This window comes from Erithacus rubecula, assembly GCF_903797595.1.
Source record: "Erithacus rubecula genome assembly, chromosome: 13".
In the NCBI taxonomy this organism is placed as follows: domain Eukaryota; kingdom Metazoa; phylum Chordata; class Aves; order Passeriformes; family Muscicapidae; genus Erithacus; species Erithacus rubecula.
Window position 1 is genome coordinate 9,577,095 of NC_136665.1, and position 24,682 is coordinate 9,601,776.

General features: G+C 37.4%; 1 protein-coding gene across 1 annotated transcript in view; it reads right to left on the minus strand.

Annotated features, from left to right (window-relative positions):
- EEFSEC (eukaryotic elongation factor, selenocysteine-tRNA specific) overlaps positions 1-24,682 on the minus strand; it is a 120,253-nt gene that overhangs the window by 66,220 nt on the left and 29,351 nt on the right. The window contains exons 2-4 of the mRNA XM_079316595.1: positions 22,461-22,668; positions 20,140-20,236; positions 18,431-18,595 (exon numbers count right to left, since the gene is read on the minus strand). Coding sequence (XP_079172721.1) covers positions 18,431-18,595; positions 20,140-20,236; positions 22,461-22,668 — 470 coding nt within the window. The remainder of the gene's footprint in view (positions 1-18,430; positions 18,596-20,139; positions 20,237-22,460; positions 22,669-24,682) is intronic.

Below are 24,682 nucleotides of genomic sequence, written 5' to 3' on the forward strand. Positions count from 1 at the left end.
GGACAAGGGGAGAAATAAGAAAGAAGTTGTTTTTCTCATTTCTTGCTCATGAACAAAGTTCTCCTGTCCTTTCTCTAAAAGAAGCTTGTTAATAGAAAACATGATTTATACAAAATGAAACAAAGGTGATGAATAATTACTGAGAGATCTGGTAGTCTTCATTAACTACAGCAAACGTTAACATTGCTCGTGATGATTTGTACATTTTCTAGGAAACACTTGGAATATAAATACAGCAGCACTGGGTGCAGTGCAGCAAACAAGCAAAGACAACACGCACAACAGTACAAATCAAATGATACGGTGCTACTCCTGCTGAATTCCTTCTACTAATTACAACCAAAACAAAGGCTACCTCTGCTAGGAGAAGAAAAGAAAAAGGAATTAATTATGATCAGACAAGTATTTCTCAAAATACTTTTTAGTTTACAAAATAAAAAACAATTGGCATACAAAATCTTTATATCTTTCCCTCGAGGCGGGATTTTTTTAGTGGCAAATTTTAAAGAGTTCAACTGGTAAGCAATTTTCTATTACAAGTCAGTAACAGTGATTAAGATTAGACGAGTAAATTTATATCCTCTACACTTTTGCAAGTCCTTAGGATATTTGTAAAATCTAAGCAGCTAAGTCTAAAGTGAAGAACAAATGAATTTATCCCTACCACCTTGGCAAAATATAGTAAGCTATTAAAGGAACAAAGCAGTACAGTGAAAAGTTTCATGCAGCAAAAATAAATTCTAATGCAAAGATACCTGATAAAAAAATGTCAGGTTTACAGTAACGATTCTGATTACTTCATTCTAATTCAGCCAAGGAAAAATGCAGGTAAAAGGTCAGAAAATGAAAAAAAAAATGGGGAAAGAATGAAGGTACTCCCTCTTCTGAACCTGGAAATAATGGCAAAATGTAGTCGTCGTCAGGTAACAAAAACTGCATTTACTATATAGAGGTGCCATGTGATAGCTTATGAAACAAGAAATTCACACTTTTTTGCTTCTGAGCTACGTCATGGTACCAAAGGGTTACTGTGCTTTGAAACCTTCACCAACAGCCTTACTAAACATTTAATATTTTTCTTTCTGCTTTCTTAAAGGCCCCAGATGTGTTCTTGCAGATCAAAAGAGACCAACTTATAAAGTTAAACGAAATCAAGGGCTTTTGTTCCGAGGCATCATTGCTGAACTAATTATTCCTGGATGTTGTTTAATGAAATAGCGGTGCCATATATTAAAACAGTTAACAGGATGAGTTGAATGAGTTATAGGAAAGGTCTGATCTGGGATTATAAATTTTAGATTTTCTTCAAAGGAGATGAAACAAACTACTCACAACTCCCCAGTCCTTTCTGTCACTGAAAGACTGAAATAAAAGAACCTAAAAACGTATGAAAGTTGAAATATCATTCTACATATTTACCCTTCTCTGAATGATAGAGAACTAAAGATGGGGGAGTTAAAAAACCTCCCGAGATTCTCTGAGATGGGGAAATGAAGATCCAAGTTATCCTGTCCATTCCTTGAATGCTACAAAGCACAAGTTAAAATAAATATTGGTAAGTCTTAGAAAAAAACTTCATTTTAGACATACACGTGCAAAACAAGAAAGGGCTCCCGTCTTAAAGCAACTCAACACAAATAGCTACAAGAGCAATTAAGTATATTTATTATCAGGGAAAAAGGCAGGAGGGTAGGTAGACAAAGAGGTATTTCAGCATCAAATTATTAGCAGAACTATATATTTTACATTATTCTGCAGTCCTCAACTGCATTACTATTTGTGGTTAAATGCATATTTAACTATACAGTTACCTTACTGAGAGGAACAAAAGATCCTTCGGATCCCTAAGGACATCTCAGGCTAGGAAGGCAACTTTTCACTCTTATACATTCAGACAATAAACACTTAACTTCCCTACTGATAGTCTCTTCTGTGTTTGTATTTTACAGCCTGACACAGGCCAACCCAACACTTGACACCCAATTAACAGACCTAGGAGCTGGAGGTCCGTATATTGATCACACTAAATGGGATTAGTGTGAAATAAAAAGTTCAAAGGGTCTTGACCAAACTTCAGCACAACCCAGCTGTGACAGCTGCTATGAATTTGTGTATGCAGTGCCTCACGTTTTTATTAAGAGGGTTCTGGTGCACAAGAGTTTGCAGTAGCCTATGAGATCACGAAGGTTCACTAACAATGTCAGGCTCTGTAACTGTAGTGACTGACCAAAGAAAAAATCCTCCTGCTTGTTTGCATAGGTCTTTTTGATTAACTCATGAAAAGGGCCCTCACCTCTGATACAACAAGCATTTTACAACAGACGGAGAGTTGTGACTTCTCTGCCTCTCAAGGATTTGTTAGCTGCAGTGCAAGAGCTGTCCAATGTGAAAAACCCTACATTTGACTATAAAAGAAGCAATTCCCAATACATGCTGCAAGCACACCTACTGTATTCTGACAATGACAGACAGGAGCTGTATTCAAATGATAGAAGTACAAACTATTATCTTCTAAACACTTCTGATCTTCTATTATCTTTCTATTTGCCTAAACCTTTCAACTGTCATCAGGTGAATAAATATTTCTGCATTTTGCACACAGGCATTTCTTACTGCCAGTCTTACTGATGTGATTTTTAAAACGTGCATCAAGATCCAAAGAAATTACAATTATCATCAGCATATTTTAGTATTTCTGAGTACCTATGAAAATCCCTTTCTTATTTAAAATAAGCAGCCTCATTTTCCAGTATCAAGTACCACAGACACCTGTAACAAACATGGGAAATCCACTGCAACTCAGGGAAGGGAACCAGCCCATCAGGCAGAGGTGTGCAAGTACCACTGAGGTTCAGTGAATGCACAACAGGATATTCTTGGCTAATACAAAGTTTACCAAAATATTCACTATAAGCTATGAATAAAATCCTATTTTGCTTTTGTGGGTGTTTTTATTGATTGATTTGTTTGAGAACATACTCTATCAGAATATTTTCTGAGAAATATCTGTTCTGGGCAATTATACATCAATGATAAGGAAACAGTCATCAGTCAGGAGAAAGACATGATAAACAGCTATCAATTTATAAACAGTTTTAATCTATTATGGGTCTTTAAAAAAGAATCTCGATGTGGTCCATGAGGGAACCTTAAAAATAGGCTCACTGGGGTTGCAATATGCATATTTAATAGAGGAGACAGTTTCAGAGCCATCAGCAAGAGCACCTGACAGCAAATCAACAAGGACAGAAGCTTGGTAAAAGTAACAGGGGCAGTTTGAAACCCATGAAAGAAAAGTAGCTGTTGACACATAAAGGTATTTCACAGAGTAAAGAGCAATTCTTTAAGTGGCATTGCAGCACACCAAAAACCTTTTTTCCTTTTTGTTTTTTTCTGTCTCTCTCTTTTGCTCAATTTCTTCACAGAATCTGTCACTACTTGTCCTTGGGTCTCAGGACTGCAGTGCCCAATCACACCTGCTAAGACAACCTTCACTAAAATTGCCAATGGCATTTCAAAGTGTCACAAATTCAGCTTCAAAATTAACATTCCAGGACTGTGAGAAGATTTCACATATGACTGCTCTGCCTGCACTCAAGACTGGAAAACTGCAACTGTCACTCCCAAGTCCTGAAGGCTAGAACCTTTTCTTTTTAAATTCAAGTTGAAATTACATGTAATCCAAAGTGTCCAAGCCACAAAAAATTCTATGAGATGACTGAATCCAATCCAAAGAAGGTTATCTAGCCTATCCAGGAATGCAAACATTTTTCATTATTAGAAATTAGATAGTTAGGGTTGGCTGTTTGGATTTTCTTTTTGGTGGGGTTTGGGGCAGGGGGATTGCAATATATTTTTAAAAGTTTCATCAGATTTTTTCATCATAGTCACTAGCTCTCATAGCTCCAGTATAGCAAAAAGCACAGTGCCTTCCTATGTTATCAGTTTATTTTCTCTGTTAAAAGTTGCATTAATGTTCATCTACAGTAAACACAAACACAGAAGAAACTCACATCACAGTGAGACTGCAACGTTCAGTTACCTGCAGACTGCACAAAGGTTTAATTTGGGATGCACCATCCCAGTCCTGTATGACTTTTCTAACACAAGGCAAAGGGCTTGAAAATATAATTTAATTGGAAGTGACTGGGCACATTCTGGAAGCAAAATGTCTAATAGAAAAGCCTATGACTAAGTCCTGAATGAATCTGAAACTAAAAACCGACTGCATCACTCGAAAGAAAACGTCTCAAAAAAAAGTATTAGAGACTCTTGCTGCTACAGCCAATGTTCATTAGAGGAAATTAAGTCAGCAAGTTGGTACAACTGGTGGAAGTTTTATCACTGTCTTTCAACAGCAGGAGTGCAGGAAAGATAATTTAAACAGAGATGAGGCCAAAGATAAACAGAAAAATAAGAAAAGCTTTTAACTTGGCCACTAAGCCAAGTTTCTCAAGTCTCTCTAAAGAGATCCTTGTTTCACACTGAAGAGACAGATTCAAGAATCAGTAAAACAAAAATGAGAAAAAATATACATGCAATATTTAAGCATACATTTATATCCCATTGGTTCTAGATTATATATAACATATATACATTTCATACTCCTTCAGAAAATTAGATTTAGAGGAGAAAAGTTTTTACATAGAGTTCGACAAAACAGCTGTCTATAGTCACTTAACAATTTCATTTTTCTGTCTTTCTTAGAAGGCAAAACATCACTGTATCAATTGACATATTCTCTGTTGAGCCATCATAATTTTTTGCATCCCCTTTGGATATCATATTTTTAAACTATGATAGTTTTTTCTCCCTTTTCCTACAAAAGCTGGGTACCACATTGCCTTTGGGTTTTTTTTTAATTTATAAAAATGGGATAAATTGCACACATTGTTTAGAAAACATCCCATCCCTTATTTTTACTCAAATATTATTTAAATCCCCAAAGGATGCTAATATTTAACAAAAAGCATAGGGTTAGCCTATTAGGATATGAAGTCTGACAAGTTATCTAAGGCAAAGTCTTATTTCAGTCGTTTCAGAAGAAAAACATGAAACCCCAGCACCTTACCAACCATGCAACAATAGAAACAAGATTGCAATGAATTCCAGTCTAACCCTCAGTAGTGGATTCCAGTTACCACACTCACAGGAGAAAGAAAAATATTGACAAAATATAACACCATTTTTCAGGTGAAGTAGTGAATGCTGCTGCAGAAAACATTGCACAGATGTAAATCTACAAAGAAAATCAGCTTCCCACTCAAACTTCACTGTTTGTAGTCTTGTTAGACTCCTGGTACATGAAGGGATGAGTTCTTACTCTGCACAGACACAAGGCAATGAAAAAGGGATGCTAATGTGAGGTTTAGCAGCAAATAAATAGGTTTAGCAGCAAATAAATAGCTTTGCTGTTATAAATTTTAGTAGAAACATTATTAGTTAAACTTAGTGGGCTTTGTGGTTTAATATTCATTCAGCACAAGTCATTTTTCTACAAGCCTTTGGCTCCATCTGCTGACTTTTAATATTAAAAATAATTGACGAGGTTGAAAATGTTCATGTTTTTGGAACATGTAAATCACCTACATTTTTGTCAGTGTGGTTCAAAAGGTACAACTAAATACCCCAAGTGTGTGGTCTTGTAAATTTGTCAGTTAAAATTACCTTGAAGCAACAGCATTCCAGCTCTGAGGAGAAGGTACCTGAGTGAGCCTTGGACGTACAAGAGGTAAACAAGTCTTGCTTGGGAGACTGGCTGGGATCAGATTTAAACAACAGGTGGACATCTGGATGTTCATGCCACAGAATCACCCAGCAATTAAGTACAAAACTGAGAAGTGAGATTCTGAGCAGACTAATAAAAAGACTCAAAAATCTATAACACAGCCCTTGTGAGAACTCATTGGAGACATTTGCTCAACACCTGCCTGTGCTGGTTTCAGCTTCTCCCCTTTGCAAAGGGATGTCTGCTTCAAAGAAACTAAAGCTTGTTTTATTTATGAACAAATAGAAAAAGATAAAATATAACCCTGCAGGTTCAAAAGTATACATATTTGCCTCTTCCAACTCTGATTTATTTTTCATTATTGCAGAATTCTGATCATTATCAGAGCACTACAAACTCAATCTAGGTAGAACTGCCACATGAAAAATTGCATATGAGAAATGCATCTAATACACTCTTTAAATGCAACAGGTGGAAAGTCTTAATCCCAAAACAAAACACATTTATGATACTTCATTGGCCTATTTCACAATTAAACAACTAAATCCATCACTAAATCACAGCAGTCTGCTTCATATTAACACTAAGCTCTTGTGGCTGCAAATTATTTGAGTGGTAACTGGGATAATCGGCATCTCTGGGAATTTGTTTTCCTTTGTCACTTGAACTTTCAGTATCTGTATCAGAAGAAACTAACAACCACACTTATGACCACCCCCCACAAAAAACAAAAAACCCAACACACTCAACTTTCAAGCCTTGCTGTGATACCTCTGTGCACCCTGAAACTTTCCTGTTACTTACTATCACTTTAAGAGATACATTCAGCCTCTCAAATCAAATACCATTTGTTGTAATTGCATATGGAGATGATTTTTCTTTTCACCTGCTGTTCTGTGTTTCTATATCAACCTATTGGAGTCTTAGTAGCTGACTTAAAAACACAGGTAAAAAACAGTAGATGGAATAAATTATGTTGGTAAGGGGATTTAAACATGGAATGAAATCTTAACTTTGCTAAAGCTAAGATTAAACAGAATCTGAAACAGACCCAAAAGTTCAGTCACAAAAAAGGCTAATTTTCATAGCTTTTTAGGAAAAAAATGCTCCTCTGAAATGAAAATATAAGAACACCTCTTACATATAGCACATGCCACAGGTACTGTAGTTTCTTTTCAAACTATTAAATGTTTATAATGCCTCCTTCAGATCCAAGTCTGAATCTAATTAATCCGCTATTTAAAAAACTTAAAACACAGGAGTCCAAATTCTGAACAAAGATTACCAATTAATGTTAATGGCCTACAAAACATTAGGAAGATACAAGACTCATTTCTACATGGCCATGCTCAGATACAGGTATGGCTCCAATAGGTTTAAAACTATATTTATGCAAATACACTGGGGAAAATTATCACCACAGAACTGAGATTGAGGGAGACGTTAATGAAAACTTAAAATATAATCACATTTAAACATAAATCTAACCTGAAAATTTGATTCTTCATATGTAGGAAAACAGCAAGAAATTCAGCATGTACTCTAAAGCAATTCACATAAATATAAAAATTTAAATCACATCAATGAGTTTTCTGCCTTGGTGTATCTAAATCCTGACTCAAATAAAAAGCCCTGGTGTCAGCATCACTAGATGACACAGAAAATATGAAAGGCAGGATTAAAACTCCACTTCTGAGCTGATCAGAAGGGACATTGTCCATCAGGGACAACAAAGTAATGTAAAAGCAAAAGCAGGAATACAATGTTTGACTTGCAGCATTACACTCACTGTGCCAGAAAACGTGAAGGTTATGGATTCAGAATAACATTAACTCAGCCCACTCCTCATTCTGGATATCTAAAGGCATGTTTTTACAACTGTTTGTAATGTGTGTGTCAGATGGACTAAGTCTTTCTTGTGAGTCACATTCTAACCAGAAAACTATGTCTGAGCTTTTCTTTCTCTCCTGCTCCATTTAAATCTGATGTAAAAACTTCTTTGCCTATCTCTCTCTCCATAATGCACCTTCAGAGCATCATGCCAATACTGAACATATGAAACACTCAGACAAGAATTAGAACCACCCTTATTTTAATAAGCAAAACAAAATAAACCCCCAAACCCCTGTCCTCCTGAAAATTAAAAAAAATAAAAATCCACAAACAAAAAAGAAAACCAAACACCACAAAACCCCACAAACCAAGTGAACAGAAGCCTTACCTTTGCATTATTTGTGTGCTTTTCCTAGAGAATTACTGTCATTTTCCAAAAATACTGCTTAATTTCCTGCCAAAACTATCCCTTTAAAAACTAAGAAAAACCACCTCAATGTTTCCAGTAATCCCCCAAATCAGTCCAGAATACACATTTTACAGAAGTAGAGGCTACTGAAGCCACAATTGCCTTCCCTCAAGTTCAAAAAAACTCCCCCCTGCCACAAAGATTTTAAAATCTCCAGGGACCTCTCCAGAAGCACAGTCAGAGTCTCTGATCTCAGCTCTGACAACCAGGGATGTGCTACCCACACAGACCATACCTCTGGAAAGTGGATTTAAAAATGGAAATGCAACAAACTCCACAAAAAGGATGAGCAGGGAGGAAAAGTGAAGATTAAAACAAAGCAAGGACAAGTAAAAGGAAAATACCTGAAAAAAAAATTTTGTACTACAAGAGTGTTTGACCACAATTGTACTGTATTTTAGAACTTTTGACTAATCTGTTAGTGCTTTCTGCAAACAAGAAAAGCAGACACTGAGATTTCTACTAACCCAGGAATTTTCCACCATTTTCCTACTATTTAGGGAAATACATGCCCAAAAAATCTTAACACACCAGAATAAATTATGTTGAACTTCAATCTTGTGTAACATCTCAGACTCACCAGAGGGCTCAGAACAAGTTGGGGCCTTGCTCTGTTTTCCTTGTGTTGGAGAACTTTCTCCACCTCCACCCATAAGAGATTAAAAAAAACAAACTACCCTGGGGTGAAGATCTCTAATAACCTCTCTAGAGGCCAAACTGAGCAGCCCTTGACAAGACTGGTAAAAAGCATCAACATGAGGGTCTTGCCACCTTAATACACTTTGTACACACTACTGCTTTTCCCAAAACAAGAACATCATGTCAACAACAAAAAAGGAATATTTGAAACAGAAACACATGTTGTACAAAACAATTATTCCTGTTCAATCACCACTTGACTCCAACTCTCTCCTAAAACCAAATGCAAAATAATTCACAGTAGGTTTTACCATAATATTTTAATTTATTTTACAAAGACTTGCATTTAGACAAAACCAACTGATGTTGCTCTGTGCTGGCTGAAGGCCAAACTGGACATGTATTTTAGTTGTATTGAGTATTTATTCCAATCTTTTAGTAAAAATACATACTTTGAAGCTTCCCTTTTTCCTGTGGTTTCATTTTGAGTGTTTATGTTATACCTGCATATTCCTCACTCCCTCAAGACTTTTAACTGTTGTCAGCTAATCTCCACAAGTAGGATTGATATCCCCAGCCAGGCAGGAAAATACCTCATGAATAATTTCATATTTCAAAAATGAACTGATTCATAACAGTACATATTTTTTTTCTTAAGCTGCCATTTAACTTCTTGCAGTCCTATATACTAGGTATTGCACATCAGACAAAAACCTCCTCCAGGAATGCTTAGCATAATAGTCTATTGAAATTCATTATATAATTAATATTAAGAAAAATCAATTACAACACATTAATTGAATTTAAGAAAACAAAAACAAATAAGGAGTATCAAGAAAGAACAGAAAAAATTCCAAAGACATTCTGAAGCCCCATACAAAACTTACACGACAAACAATTTCTGACTTGTTCTCCATTCTATCCCCTTTTGGTTGACAAAAACACCTTGACAGCTGTATATATACACCAGGGTTATTTATTTCCACAAGTTAATCTGTTCTCATGGCTGATTTCTGCCACCTAAACTGCAGAAGGATTAAGGCCACCTCTGCCATTCTTCTGCAGAACCTATTACATACCTTATACACATATATTGAGAGAATATATCTTAAATACACGTTGCTTAGAAAGGAACAGCTTGACTACTAAATCTTTCACAATGACCTGACAATTTTTAAGTCCACAATTTAAAAATTTATTAGCTACAGAGACTCTTTAAAAGGCTATTTGAGCTTTCCTTGTTATTTCTAATAAGTGTGAACTGTTTATTCTTGATTATTTATTCATTAGAGGAGAAAGAAAGAGAAGCCAATTTTATGTCATATGTTTTGAAGCTAATCTTTACTCCCATGAAGAGCCTGAGAGTTTGTTGCTTTCATTTCAGACAGCTGCAAATGGAAATCTGTATCTAGGCATTGGTATCATGTTCATCACAGTATTATCTGGGCAGCTAAACTAATTATATCATTCCAGCTGATACTACAAATATTGGCTCTCTCTAGTATCAACTTTTCCAATTCAAGCTGCACCAGCTATTGTAACATGAACTGATGGGAATATTTTAGTGAAAAGATGCATCTCACATTTCGTTTCAACAATACATGCTATTGTCACAGGCATATGATGACAGCTTCAGGTGATGAGCTGAATAAACATTTAAAGGGCGAAGTAAATTCTGACATAATTTTCACTTCATTATCAAAGAATAAAACGTAGAGAGTTCTCTAAGTGAAGCCCGCTCAGAAACACACAGTACAAGGCATGAAATCCAGAGGACTTCCTATGGTGATATAGCAATACTTCAAAAAAGTACTCTGGTAACAGAGTAAAAATACAGATTTCTGAGCACTTATATACTAATCCATTTTCTTGGGTCTGGGTCATATTTGTTTCCAGCAGCATTGGTCGAGCAATGTTTTCAATGTACAAATTTCTTTGCCAGTGGCCAGAACTGAGCAGAACAATATATGGACCATAGCATCATTAATGTGGCATTGCTGAGCTGCTCTGTTTCCAAGAGCTTCACCAAATGAGGAATTGCACTCTGTATGGATGACCAAGGAAGAAGAGTGACATTCCCTTCCTTCATTCTGGTTATTTGAAATTTTGCCAAAGCCTCCAGCACTTGAATTTGAATATTTAAAACAGGAGAAGTCCTCCCTACTCTAACTAAGCCTTCTAATATGGTTACTTTCCCAGCAGCAGTGCCATGTGAAGGCTGTGTGTACCATACAGGAGGTTACCTTCCCAATTACTATTCAAGCATCCCACTAAGATTCCTGCTCAAATGGTTTGTGTACATGCACGTGGGTCTGCTTTCAATTAAACTGCATTGAGAATAATTCTACCTGATAAATTAAAAGAAATAAAAATAAAGTTAATGACCTGGCAGCAGCAATGCTTAAGCAAATAAATTATTCAAACACAATCCAGCCTCCTTCGCTTTAAGGAGTTACCATAAAGTTAAACAAAAATGTATTTGGATGAAACTTGTGATTACTACAGCAATGTTCATTAACTTAGTTTCAGACTGATCTTGAACCCCAGGTACACAAAGCCAAGAACACAACACTTGATCCCTGGAGCTGCAACGGTTCAACAGGAAAGACGTTACCTACTAAGTCCCAGGATAACTTGTGCCTTTTTGTTCAGCTGCATCCCAGTCACAGCACAAAATTGCAACAGCAGATGAGAAAATGCAAGAAGAAAAAAGTTTCTTCAAATTATGGTATAAGTAGAAAAGACCAATCACTTTGAAGAGCAAACTCTAAGGCTTGAAAGGAAGCTAGAAATGGACAAAAAAGGACAGGCAGGAGAAAAAGAGCGAGCAGAAAAGGAAGTTGAGACATTAAAGAATCTAGATGTGAGGAACAATCTTAACAGCTCATTAGATGTTTAGTTTTCTACCTCATTTTGGAGTAACAAATCTGCATATTTGTTTATCCTCATGTGGTGCTACACTAGAGCTCTAAACTGTTCACTCATGTAGTGCACAAGAGCATGATCCATTTCTCCATTTGTGGCACACTTGTGCACGGGGATTTGAAGGCTTTACCATCAGATCCTACAACTCAGTATGTTGGTAATTCCAAAAGAGCTACAGAATACTGAGTACTAGAGACTTTACATGGACATCACAGCAGCCAGCAGACTCCAGGAGTCTGAAGGGGACGCTGACATGGCAAATGAGTGGGGAGAACACCTGCCTACATGGGGCAGCACATGTGGCCACCAGGGGAACTGTCACACTCCAGTGCCAAGACCAACCTCTGAACAACTCTGGATCATGATCCTGTCAGTACAATGGTTCCTTCTTCTTCAGCTCACTTTCTTTCCCACCCTGTAATTCTGTCAACTTTCTTTAGCTTTTCTAACAGTTCTCATGGGACAAAATGTTTACTGAAATCTCGACAGAAGAAAATGTATCTTATCTAAGAAAATTTGTCATCATATCAAATAAAAGTATGATATTCATATCACACAGTATTTTCTTCTACTTAGAGTCGAGATCATCTTGCATTATTTTTTCACTTTAAACACCACTGAAGAGTGCACCACTTCTTAGAAAGTAACAGCACTCTGCACGAGCTAACTATTAAGGAAAAATTACCTGCATGGCAATGGCACAAATTACACACTCCAAATTAATCTCATGCATTAACCACTACCAGTCAGCATTGCAGATAACCCTGCACAAGCAAGCAGTGCCATGGAAATGCTGCAGAAGTTAAGTCTACCTTGGGGAGCAATAGTTTCCAGCAATGCTGCACGTCCAGGCAGAGCTTTGATCCCAACAGTCATTTCAAGATGATTTAAATAGAAGCAACAGAGAAGTTACAAATCTCTTCCTTTTCAGATTCACTGTTGGAAGAAACTCATATGCTTTGCCTTCTAATGGATGAGAAGAATGACCCAATCTTGTACCCCAACTGTCTTTGTCTGGGAAGGAGCACAGGGTACACCTAGACCTCCAAGAAAGGCTGCACATGAATTCCAGTATTTGAAGAGTTAATTGGCCAGCACTGACTAGGTCACTTTTCTGCCTACAGAGATCACATTAGACACACAAGCTCCAAAAATACAGTGTATGGTTTGGATTAGCACTGTTCAGGTTGGCTGCTCTCCCCTGGCTTCCTTCCCTTCGCTCGGACCAAGTAGAAAAAATTAAAAGCCCCACAACGTACATCAAAACCCCTTTCTATTACATATTATCCCTGGTTCTGAGTAAAACAAACCTTAATGCACAAAGTCCTTTATCTTGCTCCTTCACTTTAATGCATGATACTCAATAAAAAATTGCAAGTGATTTGAACTAAACACAGTACTTCGGTAACAGGTAGTGAATGAATAGCAACATACAAATCTCTTGCTGCACATTTTCATTCCTGAGGGTTTTTTGGTAAGTTTAAAGGTCTAAAGTTGACCACAATTTTGCATGGTTTTTAATACAAACTTAAAATGGATTTAGTGCTTTGCAGTCTTCAGGTTTTGTTGACTTTTTTTTGAGGGCTTGGTGTTGGTTTGGGTTTTTTTAAAATGCGAACTAAAACAGAAATAAAAAAATAAAACCAAAAAAACCACACAGTAAAAAGTTACAAAACCATACTTGAAAATGAGGGAAGTGATCTTCAGAAAGAACTCAGCATCTGCTACTCTTATTCTTTTAAGAGATAAAGCCAAAAAGACTTGAAAAGTTTTTATTGCCAAATCTAAATTTCATTCCACAGGCACAGGATCAGATCTTTCATCCTTTACTTAACCACAAAGAACTGTGCAGAGCAGTTTTGTTCTTCCAAAACAACTGATAATATCCTAAATGCTCAGAGCAGAGTACTTTCCAGTATAAGCCAAATCCTGCATATTTTGCTTTTAAGTAATGCCACAGCAGATGCAAAACCAGTAGGATTCATGCTGATGTTTTCTAGGAAAGAAGAAAATCTCCAAAAAACCATAGCCCATGCTTTAGAAGCAGCAGGCAAATAAAGTTAATTCTTGTACTGAATTAAACTGCTTGTATAACATTATGTTTATACACTTAATTTATTGCTTTAGGATTTAAGACTCTTGCATTTTTGCACCCACATCTTTTAATATGCACCATAAACTACTTTTCACAATTTTACCAGCTACATTTAGGGGATTCTTCCCCAGCCCAATTCTCCAAACTGCCCTTCTTCACAGCATTGCAATGAAAAGAAAATGTTCAAGGCAAGCAGAACTCCCTTCCCAGCAGAGGACCATTTGAAAGGCTGTTTGTATCAGTATTGGGCAAGAAAAACCCAAGCAGCACAGGAAGAAACAGATGCAGAAACAGTTTTCAGACACACTCTCAGAATATGGAGCAAGGGCTCTCTGTACTCACAGTGATAGAAGCAGTCAACACTGCCATTTGAAAGGGGCAAATTAGGAGGCTCAAAGTGCTCAAAATGGTAAAAACAAAATCTTCTTCAAGATTGAACCATGAAAGTCCACATACAAATGCCTTTGTGGTTGAATTCACTGGGGTTTGATCCAAGCTCATTTTTTGAGATTTAAACATCCTCTGACAAGGCTTAACCATGCAACTCTGTGAGAAGTCCTTAAATAAACTACAATTGGTTCTTACTACATGTATGTACATACTAAAGCTCACTACTCAGAGGTCCTGGGACATCAGATGGACTGAAATACTTGCATGGACAAATACAGATCTCTCTGTTACAATTTTAATAGCTGCAATGGTTTGAAGGAAATAATCTTGCAAATACTATTTGAGTTATTCTATCAGACAGTGGAGAATTTTTTGTTGTACTAGCCATAAAAGCTACAGAACATTTGCCAAAACACAGACCAAGGTTATCTAGCCTACAAAATAAAAGCTTAGAAGAAAACATCTCTTTTCATATGGTGAAAGTATATGAAGCCATGATGCATCTCAGTATCATGCAAAATGATGCTTCTTTGAAGTTCATAAAGTCCCTACAACTTGACAGTCAATATGCTCTTGCCAAGACAGAATCTACTGGTTCAAACCAACACTCTCAATTACTAGGAGACTTGACTAGATCAACAGAAGCAAGTCCCTCCCATGTTTTATATCTAAGTCTCACATGACCTTTTGAAAGTTGACCTGAGTACTGAAACCATCTATATGACTACTCTCCAATACAAGGGGAGCATTTCATAAATGTGCTTGCAACATTTGGGGCTGAGATGCTCCACACTAATAATGACAAATGGCTACCACCACCCTCCAAGATGGTCAAGGTTGGAGCTGGTAAGAATATTTTTCTTTCCTTTTAATGAGATTTATTATACAAGAAACAACTTTTTACTATACAACATCAGATATGTTACTCAGATTCTGCACAGAGCAAGAATCTCCATATGATCCCCTAGAGAAAAACATGAATGTACCCATACAGCAGGAACACAGATACTCAGCATTCAAGATATTTACAACTTCTGACACACATACAGCACAAATGGCAGAACTGGACTTTACAGAGGTTCCAAGTCAATTATTAACCTCCACCAGTCACTCAGCTTGCATCAATTTGCTTGAGCATCTGTCAGCAATTCATTAAACAGGACAGACAGGAACCTGACTATAAAACAAAGACAAAAGTTTCTACTTCTTCCAATTCCTGAAATAGAGTCCCAGCAAAGGTCTTCACACCTGGTTGCCACATCCATGCTCTGGGTCTTGTATACCTGCAGCCCTGATCACAGGTAAGGCAATGCTGAGTGGACACTTCCAGGCAATCAGATCCATGAGCTGTGTACATCTCTTTCTACCTCCTCACCCAATTCAGATTTGACCTTTGCTATGATTCTTCTCACCTGGATAAGGAAGGCAAAAAATACCTTTCCCCCACTGAAAAGAAAACACTTTCCTTTTTCGGTTAAAATGTGCCATAAAAAGATCCAGCAGCACTGGAGTTTGGCATTGATCCTCACTTAAACTAAATCTCTAAACAACATATACTTTAGGTATCAGTAAAATAAAAACCTATCAGTAAAAAAAAGTGAAACTCAATTGTAAAAAAACCTTATTATTAAAACTCCAGTAACTTTTAGAAAGCAGAAATACAAGTGTCACAAGTTGCTGCAGTTTATAAACTCAAAGACTATAGAGATTGAAAGACCACTGAATTAATCTGAAATGACATTCAGAATTCTGCCAACACTATGTTTTTGCTGCAGAAATCCTAGGTTCATGCTCTTCAAGGTGGATTTCAAGTGCTAAGGAGCAAAGAGCACTAACTCAATCGGATAGTGGACTGTTTGCTGTGTCAAAGCTTTTTGCCAAACACATATATATAATTTTTCTTTTTGCTATATAGATAATCAACCCCAGATGGCAATTTACATAGGCAAAGCATAAAGGAATCCATGCACTGCTGGTGCTCTCAGGCTCAATCAGAGCAAGCATGGGCATTTGAGAATGTCACTGTTTATTTTTAATTGCTGTGTCCCTCCTTTGTGCAGGTTCAAGCGGTCAAAGATGTCGAAGTCCATTAGTAGAACTGGAAGGTGATGCCACTTCATTTGGTGAGAGGGTTCTTCAAATTTAAAAAAAGCAGCTAGTTTGTAATGTCCCTAAATGTACCAGCTGTCAATCTCAGTTACCATTGGGTCAGGGCAAAAAAAGGTCAGAGAGAGTCATAAACCACAATGTGTTGTGAAATGTGCTTCCTCTGTTACCTTGTATGCCTGAGAAAGGTTTGACCTTTCATAGGTATCCTAACCCAGCTCTGCATGATGCTGGCAGGGGTAAGTACAACACACAGCTCAAACCTACAAACATTGCTCCCTTTACTGTGCCTTGCTTACCTACCTGTGCAACATGAAGGTGAATCTCCACAAGTTCCTAGAACCAAAATACAAAACTCTGCCCACTGCTATTATCATTCAGAGGCATGGACACATCTATTTCACACACAGCAGTGGAAGGTTTAATTCATTAACAGCAACTGGAAAAACAACTAAAACTTTGAGGGGAGATGTTTATGACATAAGAGCCAAGTGATCTGGCTTTTCTTTGCAAATGACCTGTTTATCTGCTAAGTTGTCTGTCACTTCAGTGACTACTCTCCTAGTCACCTGGGAAGAAAGTCCACTAAAAAAGTCACACAGTCTTTTTCACTGCCCTTTTAAACACCAATTTACAAGTTATTTACTATATTTTTGTCATTTCTTCCTTCATATGGATTCTCAAAAAGCAGATTTATTCCTAAACATATTTTTTCAAAACATTCTTGGACTACAGATGAAAAGCAGAATAGTCATTTCCAGATATAATCTAGTGATGCATTCCTTCTTTGCAAAAAATAATTACTCTTCCCTGTCTCCCCCATCTCCTGGAGCACAAAATGACAGGAAGTTTGGCAAATGCTATGCCAAAAAGAAAGCAGTGGACTTGCTGTGCAAGGTCCTGTTTGGGCAGGAGCCATCTCCCACTCCTTGCACTCCTAACTACTTGTCCCTCTTTGGACCCCAAGCACAGGCAGGCCCAGGACTGAGAACAACAACAGCAAAGAAAGAACACTGCCAAGGGGAAACTAGGAGAGGTGGAAGCCAGAGCTACAATCCCAGCAAAAATATTCTGTGCAGGAATGGAAAGCATGGCTCCCAAAGAGGCTGCATGCTGTAAATAAGAATATGGGCAGTGAGGAACTCAGCTGGGGAAGCAGAAATGTCAGAGTACATATTGTACAAATCACTTCAATGCAAAGGACAATAGGATATAAACTATGACCACAGGCATCACTGAAGAGGTTGGCCAGAAATTGTCTGCTATTAGCCAAAAACTTCAGGTGAAATCAGAATGCCTCATGTAATCCTTCACTTGTCCTAACAGTAGAGTCAAAAATGAGAAAACAGCACGTTAACTCAATGAAATAGTAAGGTCCTTATAGTAAAATGACTTGAAGATAATACTGACAGCATCAAAAGAGTCCCATCCAGGCTTGTTAGGTCAAAACTTGCCTGCCCACAGAATGTAATCAGCTGGGCCCACTTTTAAGTGGTAGCTGCAAAATACTCCAAGTCTGAATTCATTTTGGGCAATTAATACTAAGGGAAAAATCAAAGCAGTGATAATCAGTACCTGTGAAATAGATTTCACATGTTCCAAGCATAAAGTCACTTTGTTTTCTTTTAAAGGATGAATATATTTTAAGAAAATTAATACTAACAACAGTTGAGCAGTTCAAAGGCCATTGGAAGGTCTCTGACTTTCTACAGGCTCTCTGAAGAGCCAATAAGCAGCAAGCCACCTACTGCATCCCAGCAGTTCTCTCAGAACATGCTGACACAAATTAAAGCTTCAGCAAACAAAGAGAATGTGCATCAAGCATTTCAATGCCCTCCTCTTGTCACTTCCTTTGCTTTCAGACATTTCTGGAAGCCTACGTACATGGATTCTTTTGCAAACCTTCTCACTGCAGTGTATCTCAAACAAAAATAACCTCCCTCAAACCTTGTTCAGTCCTTGGGTGCATCCCATCTTGGAAATGTGCCCACTTTACTTCTCTGAATTTGAAAGCCTAACATGCTAATCCAGATTAGTCTTCTCTTCATCCAACTAAATTATTGAACTTTACTGACCGCCTTATTTAAAAATCACTATGCCTCTTACTGTTACAAGTTGTGTTATAACAGAGTACAAAAATAAAAATTGAAAATAATGGAATAACTTCAGATTGGATGGGAACACTCAATTCTTTGTTGTGTGTCTCTATCAGGAAAACCAGGGGGAATGAAAATGAGAGACTCACCTTCAGGGCAGGAATCTCCACATTGTCACCAAGGCTAACAGAGCCAGAAAGAATAGTCCCTGTCATCACTGTGCCTTGACCCTTGATAGAGAAACAGTGGTCAACTGCCATAAGGAAGTGTCCTGAGGGGTCTCTTGATGGCAGGTAAGCCTGAGACTTCAAGACCTGAAAAAAAAGATAAAAGCAGCACCATGCCTGGGTGAAAAGTCATGACAGCAACACAGCAGAAGGCAGGCAAGCGGATGATTGATTGAACAAGCTTGCAATTTTACTGATTTCAGGCATCTCCCAATGAGCTTAGAACTCACCAATGTCAAATTAACTGTGCGTGCCATAGAGGGGCTGCACACTTAGCAGCAGGAACAGTTTGATTTTCTGCCTTAGAAAGATTTGGTGCTGCACATTTAGCTTGGTTAGCAAAACCTCACTGGCGATAAAGTTGCTGCCAAACTCAATATAAACACTGCAGTAAAGCAAAGAGAAAAAAAACTGTACGTGTGACATCTCCCCCTTTTTCATCCCTCTCTCAAAGGTACAATTTTACAGTGAGTTTTGCTACTTCAGCTTTTTGGGAAAATGAACTTATATACAGATATTAGTGCCCCATAAAGCCCATCTCTGAATCCCTCCCAAAAAAACTAATACTAGTTTAAGTTTTCAAATTCAACTTCCCCTTCAGATTTTTTTTAGTGCTTCTTGAAGGATCAATCCATTAAGAAAAAACACATTATTTTTCCAGAGAAATTCTATGTTTAGCGTTTTTCTTTTGTTGACAAATACTACATTTCTTAAAATGTATCATCAGACAAAAGATTTTAATTATATAAAGGAAGTCATGTACTCAACAGTGCTTCAAAGGAACTGGTTCAATCCTGTCTCAAATAATTTTTGATCTATCACCTGCACATACACTTGGTATTGCCTTTAACATCTGTTTTTAAGGTCAAAAACTGCAGCCCAAGCCCAGCTTGTAGTGGCAGAACAATGGAGAGTCTCTTAGGAAGGACAGAAGGATAAAAGCTCCAAGTTCAATGGCAGAGCTCACACAGCATTTGCCAGCTTGTCTAATATTAGGTTTCAGTTGACAGAACAGCTGCAGTGAGTGTTTCCTTCAAAGGTTTTAACCCTGGAGAACATCCCAGTAAATCTAACAGGAACCAGATCAAGGCAGAAGGAAGCACTTGTATATCCCCTCATCTCTAGAAGCTGCTGGGGGCAGACTGGTCCTGGCTAAGTCTAGTCTGAGGCCATACCACATCCTACCCCCATGCCCATCCTGACTCACAGGAGCCTGGAAGGGGATACAGCATCCAGTGCTCTGCAGCCCTGTGGAATATCCTGCCTTTATACAAGCTGGGCTGCCCAGGGACAGGCATCCCTAGGAATTTTGATGACTGATGCTGCACCTTAACTTCTTTAAACCTGGCAGAATCCAAATCAGGATTTGACAAGTCTTCAAAGAATACTGCCTTTGTTTTGGGACTCTTTTCTGCTGTCTGAAGCTACAATGGCATCCCTCCAGAGCAAAGATGCTCCTGTCCCTAAGATAATTACAGAAAGGGTCACAAGTCTATTCCAAGCTACAAACTGCTCTCAGTTATTTTAGGTGTCCTGCCCTTCACAGTATAAACATCATGCCACATAACTAAGGGGTTTGAACATCTGAGAATGGATGATTTCATGTTGTTACTACATTCTTCAGCAAGTACCTCAATTAATTCAGAAATACCCAGTGGATTCTCAGACTCTGGGGCTTCTGGTCCCCCAGGCTTTGCTGCAACAGCAACAATAGGACACCCAGAGAATCTGAAAGAGAGAAAGGCATTCACCATTAGACCACAGATCTCCTATACTTGTCAATATAAAGAACTTCCAGGCTCATCTGAAGGCTAGGAAATTCCCTAGGATTCCAATTTATCTGCTCTTCCCCCATCTGGACTGACAATTTCTTCCTGAATTACCAGCAGATCAGCACTACTGGACTTCACTATGAAAATTTCAGTCTTGTTCCACATTAGCTACTGATTCAGTGCTGTGACAGTCAGATGCAAGATTCGTAATTAAGATTATTTCACAAGCAAAGGTTTGTTGTTACTCAGTCTTAATGCAGTGGTTTGCATCCAAAGTCATTTTACCTGGAGACTAGCACATTTTTAACTTTCATTAAACAATTAAAATTCTAACTGTAAAGTCATAACCTTCAAAACAGGAGCCAAATGCAAGATGCCTCATGATACCAACCTGAGTCTGCAAGATGTGTAGACAACAAAGATCTAAATCTACTGAAATCAAAGTCTGCAAAACTTGCAAAGGTTCAGAGAGAAGTACAGCCAGCTGACCTCAGTTTACCTTTTATCCTACAATCAGATTTATTATTCAAGTCCTTAACTTACAGCAGCTTTTCTTTTTGCTTTTTTTTTTCTCCTACAAATTCAGTCAGCAGACTTAACTTTTGCTTCCTAGAATATAACCTAGTGGTTTTTAGTAAATTTTTTCAAAAAGCAGAATTAACCACATAAAGTTTATATTAAAGGAATGGAAAAATGATCAGTAACTACATCAAAATGTGATTGGTTCTCATAGATACTTAATTCTTATGCAACAGATTCAGAAAAAAAATTATTATTTTGGCCACCCTGTTGACACCCACCCTTCCACTGATTTTCTCAAAAAGGAGCAAACTGGAGGGAAGAGATGGTGCTTTGCTAAAGAAGAAATGTTAAGTTCTATAAAGGGAGCTTTAGTGACCCAGCTGTAACCAGGCACATGAGGTATTTTCTTTGTTTACATGCCATAAGCCTGAGGCATCTAAGGACAAAGGGTAATAAAAATGTGCACTGAAAATTCCTATAATTAACCATAAAACTTTTGGAAATTTACTTTCATACAAGTATTTCAGAGCACTGTATTGCCATAAACCAAAATTTATGCTGAACCAGATGCTTTACTCCTCTTCTTATACACCAGAACAAACTGGAGTAATTGTATAGTGCATTTGGAGGCACTTCTAAACATGATCCAGCCCTACTGAAACTCTTACTCTATCACACCAAATTTCTCTCAGCAGCATTTAGATCCTGCTGGGCAAAGAGAAAAGCTGATGTGCAAAAATTTTTTTTTAAAAATAGAAATTCCATTCATAGAGACAGTTTGCTTTTAGTTTTTGTATCAATTCACAGAAAACCAAATTTTGATTAGGTAAATTCACAAGTATCAAACTATTCAAATATACAACAGTTACTTTCCTCTTTTTGTTTTTTGCCTTCCATACAATCTACTGACAACACTACCATAATTTCCTCAGCATTGGTGGCACCATCTACTCCACAACTGCAACAGCCTTCAGCTTTGCTTACTGCTATGGAATTCCACATGCACACCTAACTAAAAACTACAACTGCCCTTAGAGGCAATTGTCAAACGGTACTAGAATATATTGTGGTAATAAGAATAGTTTAGGAATAGAAAAGCATTTTAAAACCACACATTTGGAGATTCAAAGTCATGCTGTTGAGAAACTCCACATCCCTGAAATACATCAGAACAAACACTTTGCAATCACACCCAAATCAGCAGTGCTTTCAAAGCACCATCAAGCACAGACTGCACATGTGAAACCTGAATTTTTTGTTTTCTCTCCTCTGTACTCTGAATCCTGTTCCTTGGATTCTTCAACTCAAAATGGAACCCAATAATTATGTCCCTTTATGTTCCTGAGCAAAGCAAAGATGTGCTGCAGTTTCTGTAACCACATCCAACAGTTCTTCACCTGGATATTCTGGCTTTGTATTATCCTACCCAAACTCCAAGCAGCTCTTTAAATCAAAAAGCTTGATTACAGGAAAATATTTCTCTACACATTATACTTGCAGATGTGATTTTGGAATTGCATCTGTGTTTCTGTAAAGCTTTTCACTCTCTTCTCATAATTTTTGCTAGATGTGCCAGTATGGTTAGAAGCATGCTGGAAGAGAAATGTTGATATTTTTGCCAATCCAAATTTTGTGACAAATTATTACTGTTCACTTACTTGGTATTTTCCAAGGTCTTCTGCATTTTCTTAGTCATCTTCTCAATGGCACTCTGTCTCTTCCCCTCTGGAAGGAGATCTATTTTGTTCAGAACTACCACCATCTTCTGGCAGGCAATTTGCCCAATTACCAAGCACTCTGCTGACTGTGTCTGCATCCCTTTTGTCACATCTATCACAAGCATCATTAAATCGATAATCTGGGCACCTGGAGGAGAACTCACAGTCAGTATTGCCACAGCATAAAAAGATTAAGGATCATTTTCTCAAATCATTTCCATTTAAAATTGTCAGCATATGTACAAATGCCCAGAAAGACAAACAAAACACAAGTCAAAGTAAGCACTGAATTCCACAGCTCTTTTGAAATTAAGACCTTGGGAATTTAAGCTATTATAGGCTATCATCCAGTCATAAGAGCCAGGGAAAAATGTGATAGTTCAAGTCTAAGGCTATTATCACTGCATTAAAAAAATACTAAGAAAATTAAGCTTGTAGCAACACAGGCATGACACTTGCCTCAATTAAAAATTATAATCTAAGGATCCAAGCAAGAATCTAATACAGCCAAAGAAACAACACAGCAACACTGCAGGGAATTGCACACTCAGAGCAACCCCAACAACAGGCAGCCAGGTACCCCACAAAAACATCCACAAGCCTCAGTCCCTATCTGCTTCCCACCATTTCTCTTTTGAAGTCCAAAATTTCATTTAAAAAAAAAAAAAAAAAATGATCACCACCAGAGACAGGTTTACTACAAGTCTAAAGAAATTCTTGAATTCCTCAATGTTAGGAAGAGGCAATTTAAAACCTGCAACATGTCACACCATTCACTCCCAATTCCGATCCACATAACTTGAACAAGTAATTTCAAACAGAGGTCTGATTCCTAGATCGCTTTAGGTTGACATTACTTATCACACTTATGGGTTATTTTTATTTTTCAAAGTATTGTTGTCATGAACCCTTAATCTTTTGATTGAAACAACCTGAATTTCATGGATTTAAGTAAGTTTTCAAGGAAGCTTTTGATGAATATTGGTCCTTCCACTAATTGCATTCCGAATTTTCTTGTTTCATTTGAGGTAACTGAAATACTTGGAATACCAAAACAGAAAAGTGCAACAGACTCAAGTGTTGAGAAACACTTTAACATAAAGAAGTAAAAAAAAATTAAAGTTGAAGTACTAGAAAGTCAAATACATATGCTAAAAAAGCACATTTTGAAAGATGAGAAAAGCTAGAAATCATGTAAAACTCCAGCTCTTTAACTTAAGTACTTTTAACACTGGCCTTAAGATCAGAAGAACAAGAAATCAATACAACTGCTCCTTGTTCCTCCACCCTCTCCAGTTTTCCCCTTGCCTTTTTTTTTGCTTTTAAGGCTTTTACAATGACTATGACAACAGCCACCCTTGTTCCTAATTCCCATGAACTCAGGATAGGAAATCATTCCAAGGTTGAAGTGCATGGGTGAATGAGCGGGTGGGAACTACAAGAAAAAGAAAAAAAAATTATGGCTACAAATGACTATTTCAACCTACCAGAGCTTTCATCTTGTAATAATGAATGTTAAGCCCTTCAGAACACTAGATGGATAATTATGGTATTTCCAGTGCCCCTGCAGAATTTTCACCAATCATTTCAAATATCTCCCCCTGACAAACCAAGGATGGACTTTATATATTCAAAAGTCGTTTGCATTTTTATTGTCATGGGAATTGTATTGATTTAGAGCTTGCTTAAACTTCAACACAAACATCATCAAGACTGTACAAAAGGCTCAGACTTTATACACCAGCCAAGTGCAAACCAAAAGGTCAGAAACCAAAGGAAATAAATGGCATGAAAACAGTTTGAGTGGAACAAAGCACTTAACAATCAGAATGTGAATACATACAACAGGGCTGTTTTAAACTTAATACTTTAAGATATTTTGTATTACACTATTCTACACAGCTGACACCCTTAAAAGGAATGGGAATAAATAATGAAAACCAAACCATTGAGTCCAATTCTTTATTAACACTATGGAAAGGACTTTCTGGTAACATAACAATGCTGCAGCTTGAGCCTTACCAAACATTACAGTGACTACTAAAGCACAGCAATCCCATGCTCCAGAACTAAGCCAAAGCAACCAGACCCAAACCTGGCCTTGAAAAGGGCAGCTGATAAGATGCATTATGTACAGTGTGGTATTTTTCCCCAAAAAAAGA